The following is a 14,856-nucleotide window of genomic DNA, read 5'->3' on the forward strand; positions in this document are numbered from 1 at the left end:
TGAACTCTCGATCTCATGTGATCAGGAGTTCGAAACCAGCCTGGGCAACATACTGAGTCCTCCTGCCTCAGCCTCCGAAAGCTCTGGGATTTCAGACATGAGCCTCTGTACCCAGACTCAGTTATATCTTTAATTTAAATTTAGGAAACTCATCAATATCATTAGCTATATTTTAAACTCACCAATATCATTAGCCTTTTGGTGCAATGTTAATTTCTTGAGACAAAATCAACTTAGGTTTAATCATATACTTAAACAAAATTTCGGATAATAATATATTCTGACTTTACTCCTAAATTATATAGATCATGTAGAATCTTAAGCATCTACTGTTGAATGCAGAGTTGAAAAAATATATTCATAAACAATGAGAAAATAGCATAGTTACACACTTATGATATCAATAACTATTAATTGACTAAAGGCATATCCAAAGAGTCACTGGGATAATTAAATGAGATAAATTATTTTTAACTTTTATTTTAAATTCAGGGTTACATATGCAGGATGTGCAGGTTTGTTACATAGGTAAACGTGTCATGGGAGTTTGTTGTAAATGAGAAAAAAATTATAAATTTTCTAACATAGTTTCTAACAAAGGTATTAAATGGCTGCTCTGTGCAGGGCACTATGCCAGGTGCTGGGGATATGAAGATGAATAAGACAGCATCGCTACTCTTTGGGAGCTTTGGCTTACAGGAGCTACATAAATGGTACTTGAGATGGAGCAGAAAGTACCATAAGGCTCAGAATACATACTCAATGAACATTGAATTTTTATGTCATTATCTTCTTTACAAAGTACTTTCATGAACATTACACATTCAAAACAATGGTTACAATACATTTCATGAGAATAAGCAAAAGTTTAGGTGTTCAGTGGAGGAAAAAATGATCTGTTGGGATGCATAGGCATGGCCTCCTGGGAACGGTGGCATTTGAGAAGGGTGCTATGGTTTGAATGTTTGTGTCCCCTACAAAATTCATGTTGAAACTTAATCCCCAGTGCAACACTATTAAGAGATAGTGCCTTTAGGAATTGATTAGGCCATGAAGGCTGTACCCGACAGATGAAATTAATACCTTGTGAAAGGAAATTAAATCTTGGGATCTCAAACTCATTAAGCCAAAGGGAAAAGTCAAGCTGGGAACTGGGTCACTCAAACCTGCCCCCCACTTACGGTTCCTAAATAAGATGGCGACAAGATGAAAAACTTCACACCTCCCCCATATTTTGTCCACAAGGAAATTCTTAATGAGCTGCAAGATCTTTACCCTAAGGTATTTCTCTTAAAATTTCACGGCAATGTAAATCTATAACTTACCTTAACAAGTGCAGTCACCCCCGCCCGTCAGACACAATGCACATCTGATTGTTCCCCTGCGCATTTCATTTCTGTTATCTTATGTAAAATGCAGATCGTCTGCATTTTTCCTCTGCTCCATTTGTCTATGTCATCTTGTGTAAAGAAATGCAGATTCACTGAGCCAGACAAAGGCATGAATGACTATTTTTTCCTACTCCCCTCTTATATGAAAATCGTGTACTTCTCAATATCTCACCCTTTCCCCTTTAAATTAGGAGCCCTCAAAATCATCTTCAGAAAAACACATAGACTTGTCTTCCAGGCATGCATCCTTAACTTTGGCAAATAAGCCTTTTAAAATGATTGCGATTTGTCTCATAGTTTTTCTCAATTGACATCTGGAGACCATGAAGGGACCCTGAGTGAAGGTGGTCCGGCCTGCAGAAGCTCTCCTCTCCGTGTTTGGGACCAGCTTCGGCACATTATACCCCAAACCAATAGGATGATTTGCAGAAGTCCAGGACCTTTCTCCTCCAGGGATCCCTGATCTTCCAGTGTTTTTCAGTTGGGGGTCTGATATTTATTTGCTGAAAAAAAAAAAAAACCTCCTGGCTGGGCGCAGTGGCTCACGCCTGTAATCCCAGCACTTTGGGAGGCCGAGGTGGGCAGATCACGAGGTTGAGAGATCGAGACCATCCTGGCCAACATGGTGAAACCCCATCTCTACTAAAAATACAAAAAAATTAGGTGGGCGTGGTGGCGCATGCCTGTAGTCCCAGCTACTCGGGAGGCTGAGGCAGGAGAATTGCTTGAACCTGGGAGGCAGAGGTTGCAGTGAGCCGAGGTCGTGCCACTGCACTCTAGCCTGGCGCCTGGTGACGGAGTGAGACTCTGTCTCAATTTAAAAAAAAAAAAAATGAAAAAATGAAATGAAAAAACCTTTTTTTGTGAGGAGTTTCCACTCACGTCCAGGAAGGTGAGCCTGTCTGCTTCTGCACTGGTGGGGAGCAGTCTTCACCTTGGCCCCTCATTAGGTGAGAAACTGGGTTGGAATTCTGCCTTGCAAATTCTTTTTGAACAACTAAAGTTAGCACTAACAACCAGTTGCTGTTAATTTCTGCTTACACTTGGAGCGTTCAGAAATCATACAATTTGTGTAATTGTTGTTAGTTTTGCTGAAGTTGGTTTGTGTGTGTTTTTGTCCTTTCCCTTATCAGATTTGACAAACTCCATACCCTCTAGCTCATGAGTGTGGAATCCTCCACTCTGAAGAAATAAGAGTATCTTACTCCCCTCAACCTTTTGGGACATTCTCAGGCAACTGAGAATCATGTGAGGGTATCTGGGAGGAACGTTTCCTAAGACATGCAGCGGCTCTAAGTAGGTTTCCCCCTTAGAAGAACATATTTAGGGTCTAATCTCAGCGAGCAGGTGCATATAAAGAGCTGATCCCTCCTGCACCTTGAGCCCCTGACACACTGTGCCAGGTAGCTGTGACACAGGTGGACTGAACCGATTCTGGGAGTAATGGCCCTGAAAAGCTAGGTCTGCAAGCAGCACACTTTGGGTCTGACACATGTCCTGACTTGGCCAAATCCGAAGAGGAACCTTAAATTATGGGGAATGAGGCCTCTAAGTTAGCAAAACCCCAGCAGCTGTGGAACATAGTTCCACCTTTAGAAACTCTGACCAGGTATATGCAAAATATAGTGAATTGTCACGTAAATATTTAAAACCAAGTGGACCACTATAACTAAAGCAGAATCTAAGTTACAATGCCCTAAATGGGGCTCTTTTGAGATGCCCAAATTAGTGTACTTGTGAACCAGGATGGAAAATGCAGGCACAAAAACTAAACAACTAGAATGGGAGAGCTACCTTCAGTGGTACCTGGAGAGTAAAAGCGGGGAAGATCACCTCATCTCCTTACAGAAGGTCAACAATCAACACAGAAATGCTAATCAAGAACTCTCGAATTTTTTATCTGTCTTAGAGAAATCCTGGGAATCCCTTACTTCTCCCTTGGCACCTCCCCCACCTCCACCTCCACCTCCACCCTCACTCTATCCTGATCTCTCTGAACTTCCCGGACCATATCTGTTCCTTCTTCTGCATGTTCCAATCTGTCATCTTCTCCTCTTTATCTATCACTGGCTCAAGAGAAGACAGTAGAGAGTCTAACTTCAAAGACCCTACCTCCTGCCCGTTCTCTGATGGCCCCAGTGGCAGCCTCTCATCTGGAGAAGAGGGACCTTGCAGGGACATCTCTCATGATCACTCTATTTCGGGAACAACTGGTAACAGGTATGGGAACCCTAGTGATTGTCTACCAACCCTGGTCAAAGGCTGAATTATGAGGCATAAAGAATTTCCTGACCCCCATAAAGATCCAACTGGATTTGCCTGAGAATTTGAGCTCATTGTCAGAACCTATATCCCAGGTCATTCAGACCTTTATCAGCTATTCCACATGTTGGTCTCAGAAGCTAAAGCTAAGGAATGGCTAGAAAAATCACAGTGGTGTGACTCTATAGCAGATTTGACCCCTTAAGGCCCAAGAGAGCCACAACAACCAGTCCCCCAAAATCCAGAAGACAGGGGCAAAGACATACGGGAAAGAGCCACTGCTCTGTTAAATATCATTTCTTCAGTGTTCCAAAGGGTTGTGGATTGGAATAAAATTCAACAGTGCTGCCGAAACCCAACTGAATCAGTTTAGGTTATTTTACACATTTTGATAAAACATTGAGACAATATTGCAGGATGTCAGCTGATTGTTTTGAAAACAATAGAAATGGTACGTTATTAAGTGCAAATTTCTTTTTCTTTTTTTTTGAGATGGAGTTTCGCTCTGTCACTCAGGCGGGAGTGCAGTGGCACAATCTTGGCTCACTGCAACCTCCACCTCCCAGGTTCAAGCGATTCTCCTGTCTCAGCCTCCTGAGTAGCTGGGATTACAAATGGACTAAATGATGATTTATCCACCCTTGTAAAATGCCACATGAACAAATTGGGCCATGGCCAGAACTAATGAACTAGTTAACTTAGCTGACCAATTATCCAGCACTATGCTAAAAAAGGATAAACAAAAGATTGCCTGAGTTATGCATTTACAGCTAAATCAATTAACTTCTCAAACCTCTCAGCCCCAGAAAGATTTTAAGCTCTCTCAGTTTGAAGACTCTTCCCTCCCAGTCTGTTACTACTGTTAAGAGACCAGGACACCAGGCTGGGCACGGTGGCTCAAGCCTGTAATCCCAGCACTTTGGGAGGCCGAGGCGGGTGGATCACGAGGTCAAGAGATCGAGACCATCCTGGTCAACATGGTGAAACCCCATCTCTACTAAAAATACAAAAAATTAGCTGGGCATGGTGGCGCGTGCCTGTAATCCCAGCTACTCGGGAGGCTGAGGCAGGAGAATTGCCTGAACCCAGGAGGCGGAGGTTGCGGTGAGCCGAGATTGCGCCATTGCACTCCAGCCTGGGTAACAAGAGCGAAACTCCGTCTCAAAAAAAAAAAAAGAAAGAGACCAGGACACCTTAAAAGGGACTGCCTTACACAAAAAGGAAAGAAAAGGCAGGTGAGTGCAACTTAGGAAGACTAAGGGTGCTCCGGGGTTTCACCTCTCCAGATATTCCAGAGGAAGTACAGGGGTTTCACCTCTCCAGATATTCTACCCTGACAAAGAAACTGGGAAAGATTAGTATAATAATAAACCGTGAGCTAACAACTGCCTTAAATGACACAGGAGCAACTATATCTCTTATAAATCCCACCTTATTTAGAAACCCCATTCCTCAGAGTAATGAAAGAATTAACATGGTGAGTGTGTCTAATAAAACTATCTCATGTTTTAAGTCTAAACCTATACCTCACCATTTCATTGGGTTCAGCTCCCCGGCCACAGGCTCCAAGTGTGACACTCTCAGTGTGTCTCATGTGTTTCTAATATGCCCTGGGGCCCCTGTCAATCTTTTGGGCCAGGATCTCCTCAATATCCATAATGCCCATATCTCTTTTTCATCAAAAAGTGAATTTTTTAAGAATTGGAGCAAGGAGACCAAAAATACCAAATTAAAAAACGTCGTGGCAATGTACCACAATTTAGTAATGTTAAAATGTCATCTTGTGACCAGGAAAGTGAAATGGAGACAGAGAAGGAAACATTAGAGGGGAAGCGAGAACATCAGAATAAAGGGCAGGAAACAGTAAAGCTCCTTTTAGCTTCCACAGTCTTCCTGTTAACCCCAGAAGCGAGACACTTGCGCAAGGATGTCCCCTCCCACTCATGGTCTCAGTCAAATACAGATATAGAGAAAATATTCTCAGTCACTGTCACTCCTATAAAGGTAGAGATAAACCCAAAGAAATCCCTACCCAACCTTAAACAATATCCTCTATGACAAGAAACCATAGATGAAATTGCCCCATCATACAAGATTATCTTAAAAAGGGGCTCATTATTCCCTTCACAAGCCCCTGCAACAGCCCTATGTTCCTTGTAAAAATAAAAAAAAAAATGGGAAAGGATGGAGATTTGTACAGGACTTGAGGGTAATAAAAAATATAATACCTGGATACCCAGTAGTCCGCAACCCACATACCGTTCCATCAGCTACACCCACCACCAGCCAGTATTTCCCAGTTGTGGATCTCTGAAGTGCTTTCTTTAGTATTCCTGCACATCTGGACAGCCAGTATTTGTTTGCCTTCATTTGGAAAGAATGGCGATATACGTGGACTGTAATGCTCCAAAAATGTACGGAAAGTCTCACTCACTGTTCGCAAATATTAAACGTTGATTTAGCGGATTTAATTTTTCCCCAGGGCTCAGCACTCATCCAGTTTGTGGATGACCTTCTCCTTTGTTCAGACACACTCTCTTCCTCTCAGGAAGACAGTCTATATTTACTCAGGTAGCCACCAAGGGACGCAGTGTCTAAAGACAAACTGCAGCTATACTCACCGCAACTTAAGTATTTGGGGCATAGTATCTCAATCAAAGGACTGAGTATCAACCCTGATAGAGTGAGAGGAAATTTAGCTTTCCCAGTGTCCACCACCAAGAAGCAACGTAGAGGACTTTTGGGCCTGGCAGGCTATTGTAGAAACTGGATACCAAATTGCTCCCTTAAAACTCAACCTCTGTATGCGTATCTAAAAATTGAACAACGTGATCCCATCATGTGGATTCCAGAGGGAAAATCAGCTGTACAACAAATAAAGGAAATTCTACCTAACATTCCAGCCTTAGGGCACAGAAATTTCAAATTGCCTTTCTCCCTTTTTATATATGAAATCAGAGGTACTACGTCTGGGGTACTGACCCAGAAACATGGTGATCATCAGAGACCTAGAAGCTACTGTAGCCAACAGCTGGATCCTGTGGCTCAAGGGCTGCCTCCTTGTGTGAGAGCAAGAGCAGCCATGGCCCTTCTGTACAAGTCTGTTGAAGAAACAATTATGGGTTCCCCCTTCATCATTTTTGTGTTGCATTCTCTTGAAACCCTTCTGAACTCTCATAGTTAACATCTCTCTGTCAACTGGTTATCCTCTTATGAAATTCTTCTTTTATCATCTCCCAGTATTATTACTATTTCCCACTGTAATTAATCTTAACCTGGCCACACTTTCACCGGGCCCTTCCAACGAAACCCCACATGACTGTGTTCTGATAACTGACCTACTTCTCACACCCAGGACAGGCCTACGAGAGATGCCACTGGATAATGCTGAGATAGAACGGTATACAGATGGGTGTTATTTAAGAGGAGAGGATGGAAATTTTAGAGCAGGATAGTCTGTGATTTCCTTACTAGAGATAATTGAAGCAGCCTTCTCCCCAAGCCAGATTAGCTCAAGTGGCCAAATTGATTGTCCTGACCTGAGCTTGTCACCAAAAGACAAGGCTGCAAACATTTACACCGACAGTGCTATGCTTCTGGAGTTGCTTATGACTTTGGGAGGCTAGGGAAAGAGAGAGAATATTTTAACTTCCTCAAGGCAACTCATAAAAAATGGACAACAAGTAACAGAGTTGTTAGAAGCCATTCCAAAATCAAAACATTTGGCAACTATAAAAATCTCAGTTAGACACCACAGAAAGTTGGGGTAACCATTTGGCTGAGTTAAAAGAGCAGCATTTGAGCCACCAGCCCCAGTTTGAAAAATGGTCATGAAACCTGAAACACTTAAAAGCATGTTGAAAGAAACCCAGAACATAGCTCCTACAAAAGAGAAATCCGCTTGAAAACAGGCATGGAGATATTTGTCTCCTGAAACTGAAATACGGTGTGGCCCTAATAATAAACCCATTATTCCAATGGGATGTCAGGTCCCTTATGGAATATGTTAATAATCTAACCCATTGGAATTCAGATAAAATGATATTCTGGTGTAAACGATATTACTGGAAAACATCCTTCACAGTGGTACAAAAAGTTTACTCTTGAGGTGTTATTTGTCCCAAATATAACCCAAGAAAACCCCTCCATGGGGCCCAGTGTCAATTTCCCCTTCCGGCTGGACCGTTTGAGGTATGGCAGCTTGATTTTATCCACCTGCCGTCATCTCAAGGTTATCAGTATGTTTTAGCGTTGAAGCTTTTCCCTGTAGGCAAGCAGCAGCCACAGCAGTTGGAAAAATCCTACCAGAAAAAAATTACTCCACTATGGGGTGTCCCCAGTGAACTTCACAGTGACAGGAGAGCTCACTTTACTGGCCAGGTTATTCAAAATATTTGTAAAATTTGGCCACAGTTCAACATTCTCATTGTGCCTGCCATCCCTAGTCCTTAGGCCTGGTGGAGAGGACCAACAGGATAATAAAAACACAATTGGCTAAGTTCACAGAGGCATTTCACCTCCCCTGGCCCAGAGCACTCCTGCTAGTGCTGCTTTTACTCCAATCCACCCTTTCTGGAAAACATCAACTGTCCCCTTATGAAATTATAACTAGAAGGCCCATGTGTATGGGAATGAAAATAACCAATCCAACTTTTGTCAAGGGAGATATATTGCAATATTGAGTGGGACTCATTTATCATCTTAAAAAAGCCAAGATTTGGTAAAGAATTTCTTTCACAGTGTGCTACCTGAATATAAGGTGCCTGATCATGATCTGCAGTCTGGAGGTTTTGTCTATTGGAAAAGACATTTAAAAAGGGATTCTCTTCAACCCCAATGGAGAGGCCCATACTAGATATTATTGACTAATCCACCTGCTGCAAAATTAGAGTGATTTATATCTCTCATGGATTCACGTCACTTATCTTAAAAAGGCACGAACTCCTAAGTGGATTGTATCTCTCATCAAAGACCTTCACCTCCAGTTCGCTAAACATCGACCTTCAACCAAGAATTAGAAGCAGACAACAGCTGTTGTGGACTGCTTAACCCCAAGACACAGGACAGGCCTGTATACAAAAGAATGCCTATGTTTATTGTATAATAACCATTACAATTATTGTCCTAGAGATACTGGCAACTGCTGTCTTATAAAGAACACTTGCCTTGTCTGATTTAACATCCTTTTTGTAGCTAAAATGAATTTCACAACCTTGCTGTTATTGATCCTACATCCCTACACCTTCTTGCCATTGCCACCCACTGACACCCATGAAACAAACCTGTTTCTACAGTGGGCTCAGGATTATGGAGACAGATCACAAAAGGACACCTGCTAGATATGCAGACTCACGCATCTTTCCAGTGGCTCCGCCTTGCCATGGTGGGTATCCCTCTTCCAAGGTCGGGACTGGATAGAATACCAAAAATTTATTACATCACAGAAATGGTCTGGTATTCTTAGTGCTGGCATAACAGAACAAGGAACATGGGAAAAGTTTTTCAATGGAGAGGACCAGCTCATTAGCTCTCACTTTAGCATCTCCCCCAACTAAAACAAAAGGTGGTAACTACGCCCCGAACAACAGCCTGTTTCAAAATGGAATAATGCAAATTTGGGATGAATTTATTTGGCCCTCCCCTTCGTTTGGCCAACTCAGTTAAAATGCTGGGAGCAAAGAAACCACACCAAGGACCTATGGTCAAACAGTACGAGAAATATGGGTTGGATACCGGGGGAACGCTGTGACACATTCTCATATTACAGGACACTGGTATGCGCAGATCACTTGTAGCAACCAGGTATTTATTGGCTAGCTCCAAATGGGACATATTGGCTGTGTGGCATTAACTTACAGCTGTTGTCACCTCCAGGGTGACTAGGACAATGTTCCCTAGGTCATGCTCGGACACAAGGATGAGTAACTCATACCCTGCCAAAACTAGTAAGCCTTTTTCATTTACAATCTCACTGGACACCTTCAGTATTCTAATGGTATGATCACTTAACTTCAGTCCTCATACTTGAAGATTGAAGGTAGGTATTGAAGATGTTATATAGCATATAGAGGCCTTAATGAATTATACCAAAAAGGTCCTATATGATAGCCAGATGAGTATCTCATTGCTAAACAATGAGGTCATGCTTTTGAGGAAAGCTGTGTTGCAAAACCATATGGCCTTAGATATATACTCGTGGCAGCACAGTGGGAGTCCTGCATCATCATAAAAACTGAATGTTGTGTTTATATTCCGCATGAATCAAAGAACGTAACCTGACTTAAGACTGATATGAAAACCCAGATAACCAAGCTCTCAGATCCAAAACCCTCACTAATCGATTGGTTGAGTGGTTGGTTTGGATCTTGGGGCAGTTGGTGGCAGAAGCTATTGCTTATAATAGTAACAATAATAATAATTTCTGTTCTGTCCTGTTTCTGCTTACAATGTCGTTATGGTATGTGCTTGCAAATAAGTCCACACACAACTGAAAGGGCTACAGTAATGATTGCCCAGGGAATTGCTCTAATTGAGGAGGCAGTAATATAACCTGACCCAGTTTCCACGTTTGCTGGTTTGCTACCTATTTGTTGCTATAAATCTGGCCTACGTCCATTTTATATTTACACACACACACACACACACACACACACACACAAAACACATACTTTTTCTTTTTTTCCTTAGAGATGGGGTTTTGCCTTGTTCCCAGGCTGGTTAAGCAATCTGCCCACCTCAGCCTTCTAAAGTAGAAGAGTGCGCGGAGGCCCCGCGTGACTTGGGTGACCTATAAAGACACTGGCGAGCAGAGCACGGCCGCCCTGTTCGTCCACACTCCCCGGGGCCACGGGGCGGGGCCAGAGCAGGGAACCTTTACCTACCCTCCAGGTTTGGTCGTAAGCTGGATGCTTTTTTAGCGCCTGGAGTTGCCATGCATGAACAAAAAGTTTAAAAAAGATAGCTTGACGTCTGGCGGAAACCGGCTAGCGAGACTACTGTGTTCTGTTCTGTATCCCCCCATCCCCTGGATAAAATATATAAATAAAGTATATATATATATATATTTTCTTTTCATTCTTTTCTCCCCGTTTTTTTTTCAATCTTTGTGAGGCATAACTTCTTAGGAATGAGCCTTCCTAGCAACGTGAGACATGATTTTTTTTAGAAATGATCCTTCCTAGTAACGTGAGACCTGACCTTCTAAGAGTTAACCATCCTAATGAGGGGAAACCAGCTCAAAAAACGGCGACAACAAAAACAAACCAACCAAACAAACAAAATAAAAGGAAGAAAAAGCAACGCTAGGCCAGAAAGTTGTATTCCTTCAAAAATGCTTTCTCCAAAAGATTGTTTTAAAAAGAAGGGAAAATGTGAAAGGAAATGAAATCTTGAGACCCCAGACTCATTAAGCCAAAGGGAAAAGTTAAGCTGGGAACTAGGTTATGCAAACCTGCCTCCCCATTTTGGTTTCCAAGTAAGATGGCTCAGGATGAAAAGCTACAGGCCTCCTCCATATTTTACCCACAAAGAAATTCCTAGTGATCTGCAAGATCTTTTAAGGTATTTCTGTTAAAATTTCACCATGGCAATGTAAATCGATAGATATGTTTACAGATGCAGTCACCCTGATGCCCACCACACACAAATGCATGTCTCATTGTTCCCCTGCCCCATTTTGTCTATGTTATCTTACGTAAAAAGGTAGATTTCCTGCGTTTTTTCTCTACTCCATTTGTCTATGTCAAATGTGAAAAAATGGAGATTCACTGGAGAGACTTTACTCAGGTCTACACTTCCTTGTTCTGAATATTCAAAAATGATCGGAGTGTGGTGGTGCATGCCTGTAGTCCCAGGTACTCGAGAGGCTGAGGCAGGAGAATCACTTATGTAAAAAAATGCAGATTCACTGAGCTAGGCAAAGGCATGAATGAGTATTTTTCCTTATCCCCCTCATCCATGAAAATTATGTACTTCTCAATATCCCACCTTTTCCCCTTTAAATTTGGAGCCTTCAAAATCATCTTAGGAGAAAGGTATAGAACTGTCTCCTGGGCATGCATCTTTAACTTTGGCAAATAAATCTCCTAAAATGATTGAGCGTTGTCTCATCATTTTTCTCTATTCACACCTTTATAAAAGGGCTGGAGGAAATTAGGCATGTTTGCCCTTCCTTCTGCCATTGTGTGAGGACACAGCAACAAGATACTATTCTGGAAGCAGAGACTGGCCTCTATCAGACATTAAACCAGCTGGCACATTGACCCTGGGAGACCCAGTCTCCAGAATTGTGAAAAAAGAAATTTCTATTTTTCACACATTACCCAGTCTGTGTGGCATTTTGTTATAGCATCATAAACAGATTAAGACAAAAGTCTTCGAACAATGAATGGATTTTGAAAGGAGTAAAAGATGGGCTGGGCATGGTGGCCCACGCTTGTAGTCCTGGCACTTTAGAAGGCTGAGATGGGCAGATTGCTTAACCAGCCTGGAAACATGACAAAATCCTATCTCTAAGGAAAAAAAAGAAAAGAAAAAAAAAAGAGATGGAGGGGTGGGAGTTTTATAGACAAGGAAATACATAAGCAAAAGCATGTCGTTAGTAATTCCATGTTGCTTTATCCGTATTCATGACCATGTTTACAAATTCCTTCTGGAATTCTGCTATTGATATTTACAATTTTTGGCATTACCCCCATTCACCTTTGAAAACCTGGAGAACATTTTTTTCTTTCTTTAACCTTCATATACATGCTTAATGAATTCTGATGATTAATGGAAATTACATAACATTAATTTATTCACAAATATTTATTGGACCCTTGACATGTTCAAGGCCCTGTAGCTGGTGCTGTACGAGTTACTAAGATGAATATATAAACAACTACTCTATGTATACAAAGAACTGCCCTACAAAGCAGAAAGCTATAAAGTACTTTAATGGAGTTGAAACTGTATTTGCTATAGGAGGGCTGAGAGAAGAGGGAACATCTACAATTTTTTTTTCTTTCCAATTCTCTTCCTACAACTAATTCATCCGACCTTGGAGGTTTGATTTGATTTTTTTTTAACAAGTTAACTGTTCTTTTACAACCTCCTCTTCAGGATTACTTGTCAGGGTTTGCTGCACCCTTTCACAGCTTGAAAGACTTTCTCTTCATCCAAAGATTTGGAGAAATTAGGAGCATTGCCTTCTCTCTGCCATCGGGTTCAAGAAAGCACCATACATTGTCTGGAGAGACTTTACTCAGATCTGTACTTTCTTGTTCTGAGTATTCAAAAATTAGCAGGGTGTGGTGGTGCACACTTGTAGTGCCAGCTACTCGGGAGGCTGAGGCAGGAGAATCATTCAAACCTGGGAGGCTGAGGTTGCAGTGACCCGAGATCATGCCACTGCATTCTAGCCCAGGCAATAGAGACTCCATGTAAGGAAAAAAAAAAAAAAAAAAAAAAGGTATCCGATTGTGTTTAGCATATCTGCACTAACCCCTTGTCTTTGGCCTTTAGCCTCTTTATCAGTACCCTGATGGAGGAAGACCCAGGAAGTGGTAGCCTTTCTAGTTTGTGACGCACTGTGTTTTGCGTGTTAGTTTAATCCTCAGAATGGCCCTGAAGGCTGGGACATCTTATCTGTGTTTAGAGTTATGGAAACTCTAATCCTCTAAGAGAATAATTTTTTCCAAGGTCTCAGATCTCTGAAGTAGTAGACCTTGGATTGGAACATCGCTATTTCTGACCTTAAAGCCCATGCGTTTCCCTCAACATATTAACCATGATAAGGTGTATTTTAAAGTTCATCTTCCTGAGTTTTGTAAAAGTTTTTTAGAAATCTCAGCTCATCACAAAGTTTCCTATTCAGGCTCATGGGTTTCATGTACTCAGCCAGCGTTTATTTGCCAAAGTCTAGGACAGCTACCTGTCCTCTGCAGCAGCCCCAAGCCTATTCATTATTGTCATTTACAATTTTATAGTCATAATTATTTCTTTGTATAATGGCATTCTGAAATTTTCCAAAATTTCCCACTGTCCTTGTTTTACAGTGCGCAGAATTCACTTTTGCTCTAATTTGACTCCCAGATGACACAATTTCCCAGTTTTTTTAACGGGTGCGGGATGGGGGATGCGGAACAGAACACAGTGGTCTAGCTAACCGGTTTCCGCGAGACAGCCAGCTATCTTTTAAATTTTTGTGTGTCTGCACGGCAACTCCGGGCATTAAAAAAAGCATGCAGCTTACGACCGAACCTGCAGGGTAGGTAAAAGTTCCCTGCGCTGGCCCCGCCCCGTGGGCCCGGGAGGCGTGGGCGAACGGGGCGGGGCCGCACTCTGCTCGACAGTGTCTTTATAGGTCACACGGAAGGCACGCGGGGACTCGGCGTGCTCTTCGCGGCAGGGCGCCTCTGCCTCTCCAGTCCAGCGTCCCTCGCCCCTTGCCGCGGCCCTCAGGGGTCAGCGCCGGAGCTGCGGTCCCCGCCTCTCTGAGACTGTCTCGGCCTCAGCGCGCGGTCAGCGTCGCTTCCGGCAGTTCCCGACCGCGGGCGATGGCCGCCGCTGGGGGCGCCCGGCTCCTGCGCGCCGCTTCCGCGGTCCTCGGCGGCCCTGCAGGCCGGTGGCTGCACCACGCTGGGTCCCGCGCTGTTGCGGGCGGCCCGCTGAGGAGCCGGGCGCCTGGGGGGAGCGCGGGGGCGAGCCGTCCACTGAGCGTGTCGGCGCGGGCGCGGAGCAGGTAGGGCGCCGTGCAGGTGGGATCGCGGGCAAGAGCCGGGGTCCCCGGTGGGTAGTGCCTGGCTCGCTGGGCCGGGTCTCCGGTTCCACCGCCTCTCCTGGGCGCCTGCGCGCCGGGCCCACACCCCGGAGGCCTGCCTCTCTCCCCGCTCCTCTGGGGTGCCCTTGCGGCTCAGTCTCGCTGCTCGGTGGCGTCGCTGCCTCCCTTCCGTCTCACCGCAAAGCTCCTTCCTGCACCAGCCACTCCCGGCGGGAATGGGGACCCACCCTGGACGCCCAGCTCCCTTTCCCAGCGCCTCCAGTGCCCTCAGGAAAGTTTGCTGCTGCTCGTTCTCCGTTTGATTTGTTTGGGATCTGACCTTTGTTCTGCCTGCAACTGGTAGTGACCTTCGTGACAGGCTCCCTGTCCTGGCCTGACACTCCTACGAGCAGTTTCTTTCAGGGCCTTGCCCTGCTGTGGGTGGACACCCTGGTCCCAGAT

General features: G+C 43.7%; 1 protein-coding gene across 1 annotated transcript in view; it reads left to right on the forward strand.

The window, feature by feature from the left end:
- The first annotated feature begins 14,191 nt into the window (after positions 1-14,191).
- FDX1 (ferredoxin 1) overlaps positions 14,192-14,856 on the forward strand; it is a 36,125-nt gene continuing 35,460 nt past the window's right edge. The window contains exon 1 of the mRNA XM_021671114.2: positions 14,192-14,376. Coding sequence (XP_021526789.2) covers positions 14,192-14,376 — 185 coding nt within the window. The remainder of the gene's footprint in view (positions 14,377-14,856) is intronic.

Source organism: Aotus nancymaae, unplaced genomic scaffold, assembly GCF_030222135.1.
Source record: "Aotus nancymaae isolate 86718 unplaced genomic scaffold, 86718_ANA_hifiasm-v0.15.2.pri h1tg000012l, whole genome shotgun sequence".
NCBI lineage: Eukaryota > Metazoa > Chordata > Mammalia > Primates > Aotidae > Aotus > Aotus nancymaae.